Source organism: Astatotilapia calliptera, chromosome 4 (assembly GCF_900246225.1).
Source record: "Astatotilapia calliptera chromosome 4, fAstCal1.2, whole genome shotgun sequence".
Taxonomy (NCBI): domain Eukaryota; kingdom Metazoa; phylum Chordata; class Actinopteri; order Cichliformes; family Cichlidae; genus Astatotilapia; species Astatotilapia calliptera.
In genome coordinates this window covers 24,935,935-24,951,438 of record NC_039305.1, presented here as the reverse complement: position 1 = coordinate 24,951,438, position 15,504 = coordinate 24,935,935, and the positions used below count along the sequence as shown (strand labels likewise).

Below are 15,504 nucleotides of genomic sequence, written 5' to 3'. Positions count from 1 at the left end.
TTCAGAAATTCTCTTTTCTCTTTAAAACTCTGCTTAAAATTATGCTGCCTGTTTGCATTGGCACCAATCAAGCAATGATATTGGTGTACAGTTTGTATCTAAATATCATGTCACCTTTGACCCTCGTTTCATTCAAGTTGACCCTACAATATGTTAAATACTGTCAAGAGAAAGAGAACAAGCTGCCTAGTTAGCTAGAAATATACTGTAATACAATCTTATATAATAAGCTCAAATTATTCATGTTCATTTATTTACAAATCAGTACTTATCATCCATTACCTACTCCTACATAATGTTTGTGTAATCAAAGTAAACATCTGTCATGCTACCTTTATCTGATTCTTACTGCACTAAAAACTTCATAAAGTAGATTTAAAAAGAACAAAGAAAAAAATGAATAAATAAATAATATAATACTATTCCCCTAAAAGTAAAGTGCCTTGGCGGAGTGCTTCTTGTTTTCGTTTGAATATGTTAAAGTCTGGAGCTACAACATATTGACTCGTGTACCGAGGGGGGATTTATACTTTTGTAAATTCCACACAGAAATGGATTAGGTGCAGATTATATACGGCTGAGGGTGTAGTCGTTTCACCGACAACCAATCCCAAAACAGTGCTGGTCTGACGTCACAGCGTTGATTATTTAGTTAAGAGTTTCATTTAGAAGCAACACATTAGAGAACAGAGCCCTCCATAAAACCTCCCAACGTCATTAGCTGTTCTGTAATGTGAGTCATCACTGAGAAAATCTAACGAGATGTAAACTACACAATGATTTCCCAGACATGAACCACAAATATTTGTCCAGGGTAAAACCCCACTGAATCCCTATTCAAAGGCACAATAATCCAGGATTAGAACTTCTTGTTATGATTATCGTCAGAGCCAGAATGCAGGTCTTGGGGATGAGAGCAGGATGTTTGGACAGAGACCTTTTTCAGTATGAGAGGCAGAAGGCAGTGGTCAGGGGGCTGTTGGTCTTGGTTTTGGCTGAGGCTCTGGCTGTTGTTGGCGAGGATGTCCTCGTTCTCATCGCACATGACCTGACAGCTCAGGCTGTTCATCAGAACTGACACAGCATCAGCCAGATGCACAAGCTGTGACAGCAGGCCTAACAGATGAAAGACAAGCTGTTACAGATACTAATGACACAGATCAGAAGTTTTAAACACGATGCAAAGTTTATACAAAGGCCTAAACATGGCTGAGATCTACACATGCATGTGCTGATAAATACATTCATGTTTTGTCTGGTTTCTTTTTAAATTTAGAATAAAAGGTGCACAAATATTACCTACAGCGTCAGTGTCACCACTGAAAATCGCCACCATTAATTTGATAATAAACTGGGCTATTTCAAATATCACAGAGGGAAGTTTTATATTAGATAATCATTTATAAATATTAAACACCATCTATAATAATAAAAGTCTCACGGTGAGGGATTTCTTCAGACTCAGCACCGATTTGTAATCATAAAAATACAAAAATGCAACTTCCCAAAGTGCAACATTATTAAAATACAATAATCTTACTTATATATTGTAGCCATTTCCAAATGCTAAATAAAATTAATAATACCTCCTGCTTCTTCCATCATGTTGCTGCTATTGTAGGTAAGCTTGCTGGTATTAAACTAATAACAACAGTTCAGCCATGTTTACTTTGCAATTCCAAACCAACCTCTATTTCAAACCTGCTGTGCAACACATTTTTCTCCCAAGTTATTACAGTGGCATACATTCCAACTTTAAATTTCTGGGAGATAATGACTCTGTCTTATTTTTCGTAAATGTCTGTACCTAATGTAGATCTCAGTTCTGGTTATCACCAAAGCGCACACTGCAAGCTTATTGTCCTTATAAGTCAAAGCTCCTCCAGATAGCAGGACTCTTTCATCTCCACATAATCCTCCCTCTTTCTCCATATAGCTTCGCTCTTAAGGAGATTTGGGGGATTTAGGGAAGAAAACAACTCCTTTTTGTTATTATTAAGCCGTACAAAGTAAGGGAAATTTCTTAAATTACATTTTTTTTTCAGTTCGAAAGGCAGATGTCAAATGACCACATTGCCATTCAAATAAGTCCTCGGCTGTCTTCTCTCAGCCAGCAGGGAGTGAAATTTTGTTTCATACATTGCTACAAATTCACCACCTCTCTTTTAATCTCACCAAGATCCTTGTTTTTAAGGCCTGAATAACAAAAATCTACATGATCAGACTTTTAGATGGTAGAAAACCAATTTCACTCTATTAGGTATCAGTTTAATTTGCACTTCAAAAACGCAAATATATGCAATTTTTCATTTAAGCAGCTACTGATGTAGTCAATTATACTTTTAAAAATCTGAAACTGAATGCCTTGAGATTACTTTATGATAATCAACTGTCATTTTCCCAACATGCTGTATCAAATTACATCGACATTACTTTATCCATCTTGTAAAACATACTATGTTATAAAAGGATTTGTTTAAAAAATCACCCCCAAAAAATAAAACTCATAAAATGTATTCAACCAAAATATTTTTCTCACCGACACAATATCTGAGGAGCTGCGGGGAGCTGGCATTGGCTAATGTTTTCAGCAACACATTACACACTCTGTCCCTAACAGCAGAAGGCAAGGACTGGGCTGCTGAGCCCCCAGGAGCTCCAAGCAGTTGGAGCCACACATACACCACTGCACCCTTCAGTGCTTCGTCTGGGAAAAGCAGCGCTGAGCACAGGCGGTCTAACAGGGGCACTGGTGGAGAGAAATGGAAACAGGTAAGTACTTAGAGCACAAGTAAGACACAGGCATAATCATGTGGTATAGTTGTTAAGTGTCTGTATGTTGTTGTGAAGCAGCTGCTTTATTAGGTACACCTGCTTAATTGCTTGTTAACACCATTATCTAATCAGAGAGCAGAAACTCAATGCATTTAGAATAACAAGAAAGCTTTGAGCTGATAGGAAGACAACAAGAACTCAAGCCAAGGTATGCAGAAAATCATCTTTGAATTCACAACATGTTGAACCTTGAAGCAGATGGGTTACAGCAGCAGAAGACCACACCGGGTGCCACTCCTGTCAGCTAAGACCAAGAAACTGAGCTTAAAATTTACAGTGACTCACCAAAACTGGACAACAGAAAATTGGGCAAATATTGGCTGCAACATTTACATGTTGGGTCAGAATTTGGCATAAACAACATAAAATCATGTTGTTTACCTTCTCTCATGGGCTCAGGCAGGCAGTGGTGGATGGTATGGAGGATATAATTTCTTGGCACACTTTAGGCCTTTAAGTACTAAGTGAGTCTCATTTAAACACCACAGCCTCCCTGAGTATTGTTGCTGTATTGTCTATTCATTTATGACCTTCATGTAACATCTTCTAATGGCTGCTTTGAGCAGGATTAGACGATATCTCATAAAGAGATACAGATCATCTCAAACCGGTTTCTTGAACATGAGAATGAGATCACTGTATTCAAATGGCCCCACAGTCACTAGATCTTAATCCAATGTGGTGGAACAGGCGATTAACTTCACAGATGTGGACCAACAAATCCACAGAAGCTGTGTGATGCTATCACGTCAGTATGGACCAAATCTCTGAGTTATGTTTCAAGGACATTGTTGAATCTGTGAAGATTTAAGGAAGTTTTGGAAGCAAAAGGGGGTCCAAGTACTATCGAGGTGTACCTAATAAAGCTGCTGATAAGTGCATAAATAGACGTATGATTGCAACATCATGTGACATTTCAAGATATTGTACATTTCAATTACCAAGAAAGAAGTCTGCGAGTATGTACAGAAATGCAGGAAAATAAGAGAAACCCAGAGGTGAAGTAATTGTATTACTGTGAGAGAAGCTCAACAGACACCACAAAAGGACAGTGAGATTACAAAATGGAAAAAGTGCAAACTGCTGGGAACAAGGTGGAGAGTTTCAACTCTAGCTATGACAGACAACGGTGGACCCAGTGTCGGCGGGAAAATTGCCTTGAAGATGAAACGGTTGAAGATTGGCAATTGTGGGAGAGAGCAGAGTTAAACGGCAGATGAGAGTGTGAGCAGACTAGATTGAAAAACTATGCAGGCGTAGATTGGAGCATAAAAATATAAAAACACGAGTACTTTTATAATTATTTTCACAAAATAATTTGAACCCTAACATTAGTTTGTTGCTAGGAGAACTTAATTACTCATAATTTTCTCCTTTATACATCAATGTAAATAAAAGGGCAAAAAATTAAGAATTTAGTGTGAACACACCAGTATACGCGATGGCAGATGAGACACAGGCAGGAGACTGGAGTGGCTAAAGAGGGGTGAAAGAGTCAAATATGTCTAAAACAGCAACAATGAGAATAGTTGCACAGCGGATAGGAGCACAAAGCAACACGGGACTCAGCGAGTGTCGAACATGGAGAGAAAGAGACAGAGATGACAGAGCAGGAGAGCCAAATCCAAGCCAGCTGCTCTCTGGAGCAGATCAAAACCCATGTGAAGCAGAAGAAGCTCCCAGACATGTTTGATTAAACCGAAATATATGAGGCGGCCAAGATGACAGCAAAGCATAAAGAGAGAAGCGGTGGGGGTGGGGGAGAAGAAGGGAAAAGAGGTAGAGGAGGTGGTAACTCCTCCACAGACAGAGGATAAAAAATATGTAGGGAACAAAATATGAGCTGCAAAAGAACAGATGAGAAATAAAGCGACGTGCTGCTGTTTAATGCCACTCAATGAGAAAGAAACAAACACGGGGGAGGCACTGCAAACAGACAAAAAGGTCGTCTTGTGCTTTCCTTAAAGAAAAGAGCAAAAGTTCATTTCTGTTTACCTTGCTTAGTGTTTGGCTGCCCTACTCTGATGCTTTGAACTACCTCTCTGTTCATCTTCTGATCCGCTTTCTACAGTATTTAACCATCGCTTTGCACTTGTTGCTTCACCCTGCTTCCTCTTTCTTGGTCTATTAAAAAACATTTTAGTTTCTCTATATTTTTGTAAGCACTTTCTAAAAAAAAATGTCTTGTGAAAAGTCTCAGCATAAAAAAGTGCTTGCAAAAAACCAAAAACAAAGCGGAAATGCTGAATGCTGAGATGATGCAAAGCTATAGAAATGATGAAACTTGCCATTTAACTGTTTAATTTTAGATGGCTGATATTTTTACATATCAGCTTGTGAGAAACATTTTTAACTTGCACTATTGTCCTTTCCTTCTTTCATCCCTCTTGTTATCTCTTTTTGCCTTCCATTTTTCTTATCTGTTTCATCTTCCCTGTTTTGTCTGTATCCGCTCCTCAATCAGTATCAGCAATACAGAAATCGAAGAGAAAATTCTGGAAGAGAAAAGTCAACGAGTGAGGACAAAAAGAGGGGTTAATCAGTCAGAAAGACAGGCAGCCAGTGAGTCAGAGACAGAGGGAAATCTCCTGGGTGCTCTGGGCTTGTGTTGTCATTGCCTTGCTGTTGTCGTTAGTCCAAACAGCCCCACAGAGACTTGCTGAGTGACAGGCCACAGACAAGCACACACAGTCAATAGTGGCAGCCCACATCTTGCATCAACATTGTAACAACTCACCACTACCTGCAGCTGCTGGAGGGAGCTTGGAAAACTCATGAAAATACATGAGAGGTGGACACACATAGCATAATAAAATAACTACGGTGGCTGCCTTTTTGGCATAAGGACCACATTCGCGCTCGATCGTAAAGACAAGCAGTCAGGCGTGACACAAACACAGCACAATGCACACACGAACACGAAGCTGATTGACAAAGCCTAATAAGCACTGTGGAAAAATGATTCGGAGAGTACAAAGATATCATACAGGTGGTTGTAAAAGAGATTAAATCAACAACTGTGCGTTGGGGGAGGAGTATCTTTTCAGCTCGCTATACTACAGCTTTGTACCTAGATAAATACATTCATATAGACGGGGAGATTCAGGGAAAAGGTTCGGATGAACATTTGCAGTATTTGTAGCTTTTGCTATTTTACTTTCAGCAGGTGCTGGTATGGGATTGGCTATGCAGATGGAATTTTAAGGTTGGTTATCTCGGTGCAGCTGGAGAGCAATTGAAAAGGTCATAACAGCTAGAGAGATTGAATTGAGAGAGTTCAGGGGAAAGGATATGGAAGATAGACTTGTGTGATTTTTTCTAATTTCTTAGAGGCAGAGGAGGTGGAATAGGGAACAGCATGAGAAAGCTGGTTTCAAAAGTAGACATAGTACAGCTATTTCCATCAGCCAATTTTCTTATCCAACTAGGGGACTCAGGAGGCTGTAGCCTGTCTGAGCTGGTATAGAACGTCCTGGATATGTCGCCAATACATGCAGACAATGCTTTCCATGCATCTTGGATACAGTTTAAGAAGATCAATATAGGCTACGGTGACTGAAATGTAGATATGTCTCTCTAAGACAAAAGCGATCAGGAAAATTATGTATTCCTTTATATCTTCCTCTTCCACTTCAGGTGAACTCTACATTTCGAACACATTCTTGGATCTTAGCCCCTGAAATAATACATTTTTAATTCAGTTTCTGCCTCTCCAGTGCCACAGTGAAGAGTGAAACAGAGACTGCACAGTAAGCTACCTGAAACCTGACCGATCCTGTCTCAACTGCATTTTTAAAAACTGACCTGAATCAACGCACGTCATCAATTTCTTGCAGATACTCTATACATTCCGTAAGGCAAATGAATGTCTTTGCTATACAAAGGGGTCAGTGGCTGTGGCCTGCTACACAGCAGTATGTTTACAGTTTAAAAAGTATTTAGCGCCGGATTATAAATCTCAATGAGAGGAATTCATGAAGCATGAACTTTATAAATAAGTCCACGCATCACCTTTCCACCTGTATCCAGTGCTGGTAAAAACAAAGGGGAAAAATTATGCGTTGCTTACAACATTTCCAAGAACTGTTTATCACTTGACGAGATAAAGTTCACGGTCGTGTTGAGAGACGAGCTTACTGATGTACCTTTCTTGATAATGGACTGTAAAGAAAATAGAAACAAGGATGAAAACAGACTACTACTACTAGGGGCTACGTGTCCCTGTATTACTCTGAGGTCTCACTGAGTGTCATTTCCAGGGTCTCACCATAATGAGTCACAAGGCTCTGGGACACAGTAGGGGCAGCTTTTATTAGGTTACCCAAGAAGCTGAATGTAGGCAGGAAATGCTTCACACTGAGCTGCTCAGTAAGCTAGAAAAAGAACACAGAAAAAAATCATCAGTACTTACACACACACACAGTAATATAAAGGAAATCTTAATGCATTAGATCATAAAGCTCTACAACATCGGTTTGCACGGGTGTCTTTAAGCTAAACGGCTATTTTAATGGTAGGTTAAAAAAAATCTTCAAAATGACCAAAATATATTTTAAAACTACTACAACAACCTAAATATCCTACTACTATGGAAGCCCGTTTCCACCACTAAAAAAAAAAAAAAGGATCCATAACTCAAAATTTCGAGTTATTTTCTCGAAATTTCGAGTTATTTTCTCGAAATTTCGAGTTATTATCTCGAAATTTCGACATATTAACTCAAAAGTTTGAGAAAAGCAACTCGAAATTTCGAGTTAGCGCTGCCAATCAGTAATCTACGTGAATGACGTCATTTCCATGTTACCCGGAAGCTGAAGCCCTCAGCTACAAATGCTACAGCTAAGCTACCGGTATTACATCCAGTCGTGAATGCACAGATTGCTGAGTGTTTTCAGCCTGGCTTCACAAATGATGAAATCCCTGTGTTATTAGCTGAATCACATGGTGTTACTATCAGCAAACATACTTTAATTTGTTGGGATCCGTTTTTGAGTGCGCGGTCCTGCGCCATATGCTTCCGGGTAACAAGAAAGCAACCTCATTCACGTATATTTTTGATTGGCAGAGCTAACTCGAAATTTTGAGTTATATTTCTCGAAATTTTGAGATAATAACTCGAAATTTCGAGAAAATAACTCGAAATTTCGAGAAAATAACTCGAAATTTCGAGTTATGGATACTAGCTTTTTTTTTTAGTGGCGGAAACGGGCTTCCATATACTACATATATGTTATTAACCGCTTAAGTTTTTTATTTCCACTCGATAAAAAATCTCTGAAATTATTCAGCGAGAGCTCCACAACAGTAAGGCCAAGCACACACGACAATGGGCTCAGAGGATTTGTCATGGTCCTGGGTCTTTTGACCCAGCGTTTTAAGTTTGAGTTTATTTTGTTCATTAGGTTATCTAAGTTCATTTGGTTATTAGACTCCTTGTGTTTTCTTCCCCTGTATTTAAGCTTCCCCTCACCCTTCGTGTTTCATGCTGCGTGTCTTATGTTATCAAGTTTGTATTATCATGCCTAAGTGTTTCTAGTTCTTATTATTTCCCCCTCGTGTTCCAACTATGTTAAATCTCCCTTGCCCTTCGTGTGTTTCATGTCTGTTGTCTTATGTTGTTATGTCTGCCTCTCATGTTCCTGTTTCATTTTGGAGAGATCTCGTGTTTTTATATTATGGATTATGTTTTGAGTCCTTTGTAGTACTGTTTCGTGTTTCCCTAGATCTCAGTTATGGTTATCTTAGGTTTTGCTCTTTGGCTTCGTCATATGGCTTCCCTGTGTTCCATGTTATGTCCACTGTGATGGTTTTGTACCATATTTCAGGTTCCTATATTCTGTCTCCCCAGTTGCTGTTAAGTTTGCATGTTTAGAATTCAGTCAGTGTGTTTCCTGTTTTACTTTGAAGGTCCATGTCTCATGTGAGTGTTTCTAGTTTTGCTTCCCTTGCCTCGTCCTGCTTTATTACCCTCAGCTGTTCCTCCATGTGTTCCCACTTCCCCTAATCACCTCCTGTGTATTTAAGTCCTCTGTTTTCAGTGTGTGATTGTCAGGTTGTCTGTTGTCCACGCCATGTTTCCTATGCCATGCTTCCAAGTTTCTTGTCTAGGTTTTTCTTATTGTTTGTTTAGATTTCCCAGTTTAGGTTTGCCTTGCCCTTTGTTTGTACCTTTTTTACCAGCCATATTAAACGGCTCGCTTTTTGTTAACATTAAAGTTTTGTTCCCTGTTCCTTGGAGTCTGCATTTTGGGTCCTTTTTCAATTCATACAGTCTGCCCTCGCCAGACTGTGACAGGATTAGAGACACTCGAGAGATTTTTGCCTCCTTGTCCCCCATCACCAGCTTTGAGTGAGGTAGGAAACACTCTATCAAAAGCTGACATTTTTATTTCCACCAAATACCAACTGCAAATTGGAGAATTAATAATGGGTAAGTAAACACAAAAAAATCCTACAACTGCAACTCTACCAAATCTGGTGCAAGAAAAATGAAGCATAATAACACTAGGCCACTTCCATACATAGTGATACACAGAAGAAGGGTTAATCTGAGCCAAGTGCTTGCGTGTTTAAACTGAAAAAAATAATAATTTCTTCCACTAACAGTTTGTGTCAAAACTTATAATCAAGCTCTGTTCTTGTAGCATAAATGAGACTTGTCTGCTGTGGCTGGTGTTATATTTTTCTGTCATCATCAGTATACACAGCTATACTGTTTTCCACCTGCAGCAGGATGAGCCTTCTCCATTACTGTCTCCCCCTGAGGTGACACAACAGCAGCAAGAGGGAGACAAGCACACTGTCTGTTTACTAAACAGCCTTGGGAGAGTATGACGCTAGTTACACAAGTGCTATTAAAATTTTTAAGATGTTGGGCATGTTCTTCTGCCTGCACGTGCACATGAGTAGGAGCGTTTCTCTATTTGTCTTACCTGTTTGTGTATCTCATCCAAAACGAAGCGAAATGACAGCTCGCTCTGGAGCTCCAGGAGTAGCTGAACCAGCACTGACGCAAGTAAACACACACACAAATGTATGCATAAACATCACAAATAAGTGCAGTTTCACACTTTCGCACAGTCACTGCAATTACAAGACAGAAAATCAAAACAGTCAATGTTAATGAAAAATCCAGGTGTATAATTTTTGAAGTTTTAAATTATCCTTCAGAATCTTCTACCACTGCTTTAGAAATTTGCATGCGATTAAATGATTCAAACAGGAATTTACTTAAATATGAAGTGCCTATAAATAATGGTAGTTAAGGAATTTGCGTTACATAAGGCATCGTGTCACACAAGCCTGACAACCACAAGGCGCTAGTGGAAAATGTGCATTCCCTGACTGGGGGGAGGGTTGTGCACTGAAAACTTTGCCATGGTTGGCAGCAGATTGGTGTGGTTGCTCATTACGGTGCAGTCACCGTTTATTCCGAGCAGTAGTGAAACTTGAAGAAGTGCAATGCAAGCTGGGAATGGAGAAAGTAAAGGTTGTGCCTTAATGCTGCCTGCAACCAACACAGTTCAAAAAGTGCAAGTCTGCAGAGAAGACAGCTTCTTACATGCTAACTGCAGCAATCTGCTAGCAACCAAAGGAACTGCAAGGAGATTTTTGGTGCAGCACTGTACACCCTCAATTACACCCTGCTGACTGCCAGGAACCTCCAGTAAACCACTTGCTACCTGTCAGAGAATACAGTTGCCAGCGTTCACTGACCAGTCTCTGGGTCTGTATGAAGGTAGCTGTAGCAATTAGTTTCACAGCAACTGCCAGCAACCTCCAGCAATTTCTTACAGCCCTTTCTTTAAGCCCTTACCAAACATTTCTACCGATCAGTGTTAATCAGTATCAGATAAATGTGCCATTATTTTACAGCATACTGAAATTTTAGAGCTGGCGTCTAGTGTGACATTGGCGCCCTGGAGCTCCAGTGGCTCCATGGTTCATGTGTCACATGACGAAGAGTGAGCTCAGGGCATAAGTAGTGCTAGAAAACAATATCATGTTAGGTGGAAGGTTTAGGAACCTTTTTTAAGGTCTAAAAAAAGTGATGGACAAACAGGGATTAGCATTGTCGTGAGTACGTATGGAGAATGTTTGTGTTACTTTTCTCCCTGCCAAAGGGGAGAGGCAAAAGTCCCATACTGCAAACTAAACATAACATTTGGGGCAAGTTCAATTTGAAAACTGTGCAAAACATAATGATACGTATGCAAGTAGAACCTGTTTCCATTAAAGGATGTGCACTGGTGTGCAACAGGCTATGAGTTGTGGTATATTTCCATTATTGGGTGTTATACAAGCGTTATCCAAACAGTAGTGACATATATTAAACCCTGTCATAGGGCTGTGCGATATGACCAAAATCTCATATCCCGATATAAGATATCTATCATCCCGATAACGATATAAATCACAAAAATTTAACATTTTCTGTAAATTCTGTGAATCTCGGGCAGCTCGACTTGCGTGAAGTGTTTTCAGCTGGGCGCTGTGTACCTGGAGTTGAGACTTTTAACAGATGCATGAAGGCATAGGTTGTAACGGCCGCCGTTTTCTTTGTATTTATTACACGGCGTGCTGCGGGGAAAAGCCTGTTCTAACGTTTGAGTTTAAGGTTTATTTTTTTAGTACCTAACGCATCTTTTTTCCTTCTCATCCGTAAAAACTCTGCATACACTTTCACATAATTTATTTTGTTTTGAAAAGTCTCAACAGGATCTTGAGCTTTATTGTGAAAGGTTAATATGCAAAATAAACAAGCGGACGGCGGGGCCACGCCAATGTTTTACGGTCGTGGTTGCAAACGACAAAAACAGTCGCTTGTCCGTCCGTAGTGTGGTTATATTAAATGTAAGAGAAAGAGAGAACTTTAACAAATTAATATAGCCACTACAGTGACCATCAAAACCACGAAAAAACGATAGCGTAATCTGAAACGATAGATGTTTTTATATCGTCATCCGATATATATCGTTATATCGAACAGCCCTACCCTGTCATATCAAAAAGGCAGTGTACCAAATAAATAAACTGCAATAGATGCAAGTTTAATGTTTAATGCATCGGTTTCCCTCTCAGTTACAACGCAAGTTCTCATTAAGCTGTAACTGCAAAGCTGAACAATTCTGTGAAGATTGTAGGCTTTCTTTCTCCTTCTTTCTTATCTCCTCACACTATGACTGCATTATTTATAGCGCTCAAGTGATTTACAAAACGTGTGCTTTACACACTGTCTGTGCAGAAACCAAATGCAGTGTCACATTTTAAGTACTCTTCTAACTGTTACAGAAAAGCAGTCCCTTGGGCATTTTTAAGACAGCTCCCGTAAAATCATTTGATTCGCAGCCATAGGTCCAGGCTGCTGGGGGATTCCCATGATGCACTGAGTGTTTCTTCTTCAGTTACCTTTTTCCACTCATGATGCATTTATATACCTGCATTTAATTAGCTATTACTCATCTCTGGCTCTCTTTCACAGTATGTCTCTGTCCTGTCTTCATCTGCTCACCCCCAACCGGTCGCGGCAGATGACCGCCCCTCCCTGACTTGGGAGGTTTCTTCCTGTTTAGTGGAAGTTTTTCCTTTCCACTGTTGCAAAAGCACTTGCTCATAGGAGGTTCATATGATTGTTTGGGTTTTCTCATGTATAATTGTAGGTTCTTTACCTTACAATATAAAGCACCTTGAGGCAACTGCTCTTGTGATATGGCGCTATATAAATTAAATAAAAGTGAATTGCACTGAATTAATTTGGACTTACTAAAAAATTTTATTTTTAGCATTTTTGAAAGGCTGCAATGGGAAAATCTGTCTGAGTGTTTGAAAGTGAGACTTTGCCACGAGGCCAAGATTGAGGATACAGAATAATCTGCATTTGGCTGCCCAAATAAACTCATTAAGTACAAAGAGAAATTCGCATTTCAGCTTTGAAGTCAAAAATCGCCTTAGCCACCAGCCCTGACCATTATCAGCAAGAAGGCTTATGTGTATCCTCCAAAAAAAACCAAAAAACACTGACTGTGTGTGTGTGTGTGTGTGTGTGTGTGTGTGTGTGTGTGTGTGTGTGTTCACAAAAACAACTGCATAGAAGGCCTCCATCTATGTTTGCGTGAGTGCAATGTGAGCACGAGTCTGTACATAGAGTGTGTATGTGTGTTTTCCTGAGCACACACAGACACACAAGCATACATCACCAAACCAGAAAGAGGCATCTCTTCACCTTGGTCAACCTTCTCCAGAGTTACAGGGTCCTCTGCAGTTTGAAGCATCCCTGGGGACAGAGAAGATATGACAGAGCAGATTTTAAAAGGCATACTTCAAAAACCACATGCACTCTTGCTTCTACACAGAAGTACAGGAGGAAGAAATTTAATGTCATTATGCAAAAAAAAAAGGATGAAATAGGACAAAATAGAAAATACAAATTACAGAGACATTAGATGGGGCTTCATGCTAATAAAGATCTATTTGATCATACTGTACAGGGTACTCTACCTTGCATTAGCTTTGCTGGACATCCAAGATAAAGTACTGTCTTAAAAGCATGTTAAAGAAAAACAACTCAGTGTAGTGATGAATGTAAGGCATATTTTTATTGGATTATGCTCAGATGGAGAAGCACAATTCATGCAGACAATCCCACAAGAACTCTAATAGCTCTTTTAACGTCTTGTCAGATTGGTCAGAGCTTTTATGGCTTAGCATTTTGCCACACATCCTCTTATTGTGCTAATTTGATTAGAGCTTAAATGGTTTCAACATAGCACTTAATGCGGCAACCTAATAATCCTCCAATGAGGAAGTTATCAATAAAACCCTCGGATGATCTAGCATTAAAAAAACATACAGAGGTTCAATTATAGCAGTGTAACATTTGCAATAGAGGAGTCAGTAATTTAGTGTTGTGAGAATAATGAAACACAATGCAGGTCTATATATTAACAGTCTTACTGGCTCCACTGGGATTTTCACGGCACGGCAACTCATTCCATATTTAAAGATCCTCAAAAATTATTGCTGTCATGTCATCCGATATGTTGACACAGAGAATTATTCACGGTACAGGAGTCGAAATAACTTACGCTACAACTTAAATGCAAACAAGAAATCACAAATAATGAAAGTCTTGATAGTTTTATATGTTTTATACTTTTGTTAATAGCTCGTATTTTGTGTCTTTAAATCAAACATTTCAGAAATAATTTCAGAAACCCCGTCATAGTTAGTCAAAGGAGCTTGCAAAGAAAAGCGTCTGGACTTCTTTAAGTTACTTGAAGATGGTAATCCCCGAACCAAATGGTGGACACCAGAGGTGAAGGGAGCCACCAGGCTGAAGAAGGAGTCCTATCGGGCTTGGTTAGCCTGTGGGACTCCGGAGGCAGCCGACAGGTATCGACAGGCCAAGCGGAATGCGGCTCGGGCAGTGGCTGAAGCAAAAACTCGGGTGTGGGAGGAGTTCGGAGAGGCCATGGAAAAAGACTTTCGGACTGCCTCGAAGAGATTCTGGCAAACCGTCAGACGTCTCAGGAGGGGAAAGCGGTGCTCTACCTGCACTGTGTATAGTGCTGGCGGAGCGCTGCTGACGTCGACTGAGAAAATTGTCAGGCGGTGGAAGGAATACTTCGAGGACCTCCTTAATCCCACTGACACGTCTTCCGAGGAGGAAGCAGAGTCTGGGGATGAGGGGAATGACCCGCCAATTTCCGGGGGCGAGGTCACTGAGGCAGTTAAACAACTCCTTGGTGGCAGAGCCCCTGGTGTTGATGAGGTCCGCCCCGAGTTCCTGAAGGCTCTGGACGTTGTAGGGCTGTCCTGGTTGACACGCCTCTGCAATGTTGCGTGGAGATCAGGGGCAGTACCTGTGGACTGGCAGACCGGGGTGGTGGTCCCCATCTTTAAGAAGGGGGACCGGAGGGTGTGTTCCAACTACAGGGGGATCACACTCCTCAGCCTCCCTGGGAAAGTCTATGCCACGGTGCTGGAAAGGAGAGTTCGTCCGTTAGTCGAACCTCGGATACAGGAGGAACAATGCGGTTTTCGTCCTGGTCGCGGAACACTGGACCAGCTCTTTATCCTCTCCAGGATACTTGAGGGTGCATGGGAGTTTGCCCAACCAGTCTACATGTGTTTTGTGGACTTGGAGAAGGCATTCGACCGTGTCCCTCGGGGTGTCCTGTGGGAGGTGTTGCGGGAATATGGGGTGTCTGGCCCATTGCTACGGGCCATTCGATCCCTATACAACCGTTGCAAGAGCTTGGTTCGCATTGCCGGCAATAAGTCGGACTCGTTCCCGGTGGGTGATGGGCTCCGCCAGGGCTGCCCTTTGTCTCCGGTTCTGTTCATAATTTTTATGGACAGAATTTCTAGGCGCAGCCAAGTGGCGGAGGGCTTTCGCTTTGGTGGCCTCAGAATCTCATCTCTGATTTTTGCAGATGATGTGGTTCTGTTGGCTTCATCGGGTGAGGGCCTCCAGCTCGCACTGGAACGGTTCGCAGCCGAGTGTGAAGCAGCGGGAATGAGGATCAGCACCTCCAAATCTGAGGCCATGGTTCTCAGCCGGAAAAGGGTGGAGTGCCCACTCCGGGTCGGGGATGAGTTCCTGCCCCAAGTGGAGGAGTTCAAGTATCTCGGGGTCTTGTTCGCGAGTGATGGGAGAAGGGAGCCGGA

At 41.0% G+C, this 15,504-nt stretch overlaps 1 protein-coding gene across 4 annotated transcripts in view; it reads right to left on the bottom strand.

The window, feature by feature from the left end:
• The window catches only part of mei1 (meiotic double-stranded break formation protein 1), a 75,110-nt gene that overhangs the window by 45,921 nt on the left and 13,685 nt on the right, over positions 1-15,504 (bottom strand). For all 4 annotated transcript variants that reach the window (XM_026165681.1, XM_026165683.1, XM_026165684.1 and 1 more), the window contains exons 4-8: positions 13,058-13,108; positions 9,768-9,841; positions 7,103-7,208; positions 2,540-2,749; positions 938-1,116 (exon numbers count right to left, since the gene is read on the bottom strand). In XM_026165681.1, the coding sequence (XP_026021466.1) occupies positions 938-1,116; positions 2,540-2,749; positions 7,103-7,208; positions 9,768-9,841; positions 13,058-13,108 (620 nt within the window). The remainder of the gene's footprint in view (positions 1-937; positions 1,117-2,539; positions 2,750-7,102; positions 7,209-9,767; positions 9,842-13,057; positions 13,109-15,504) is intronic.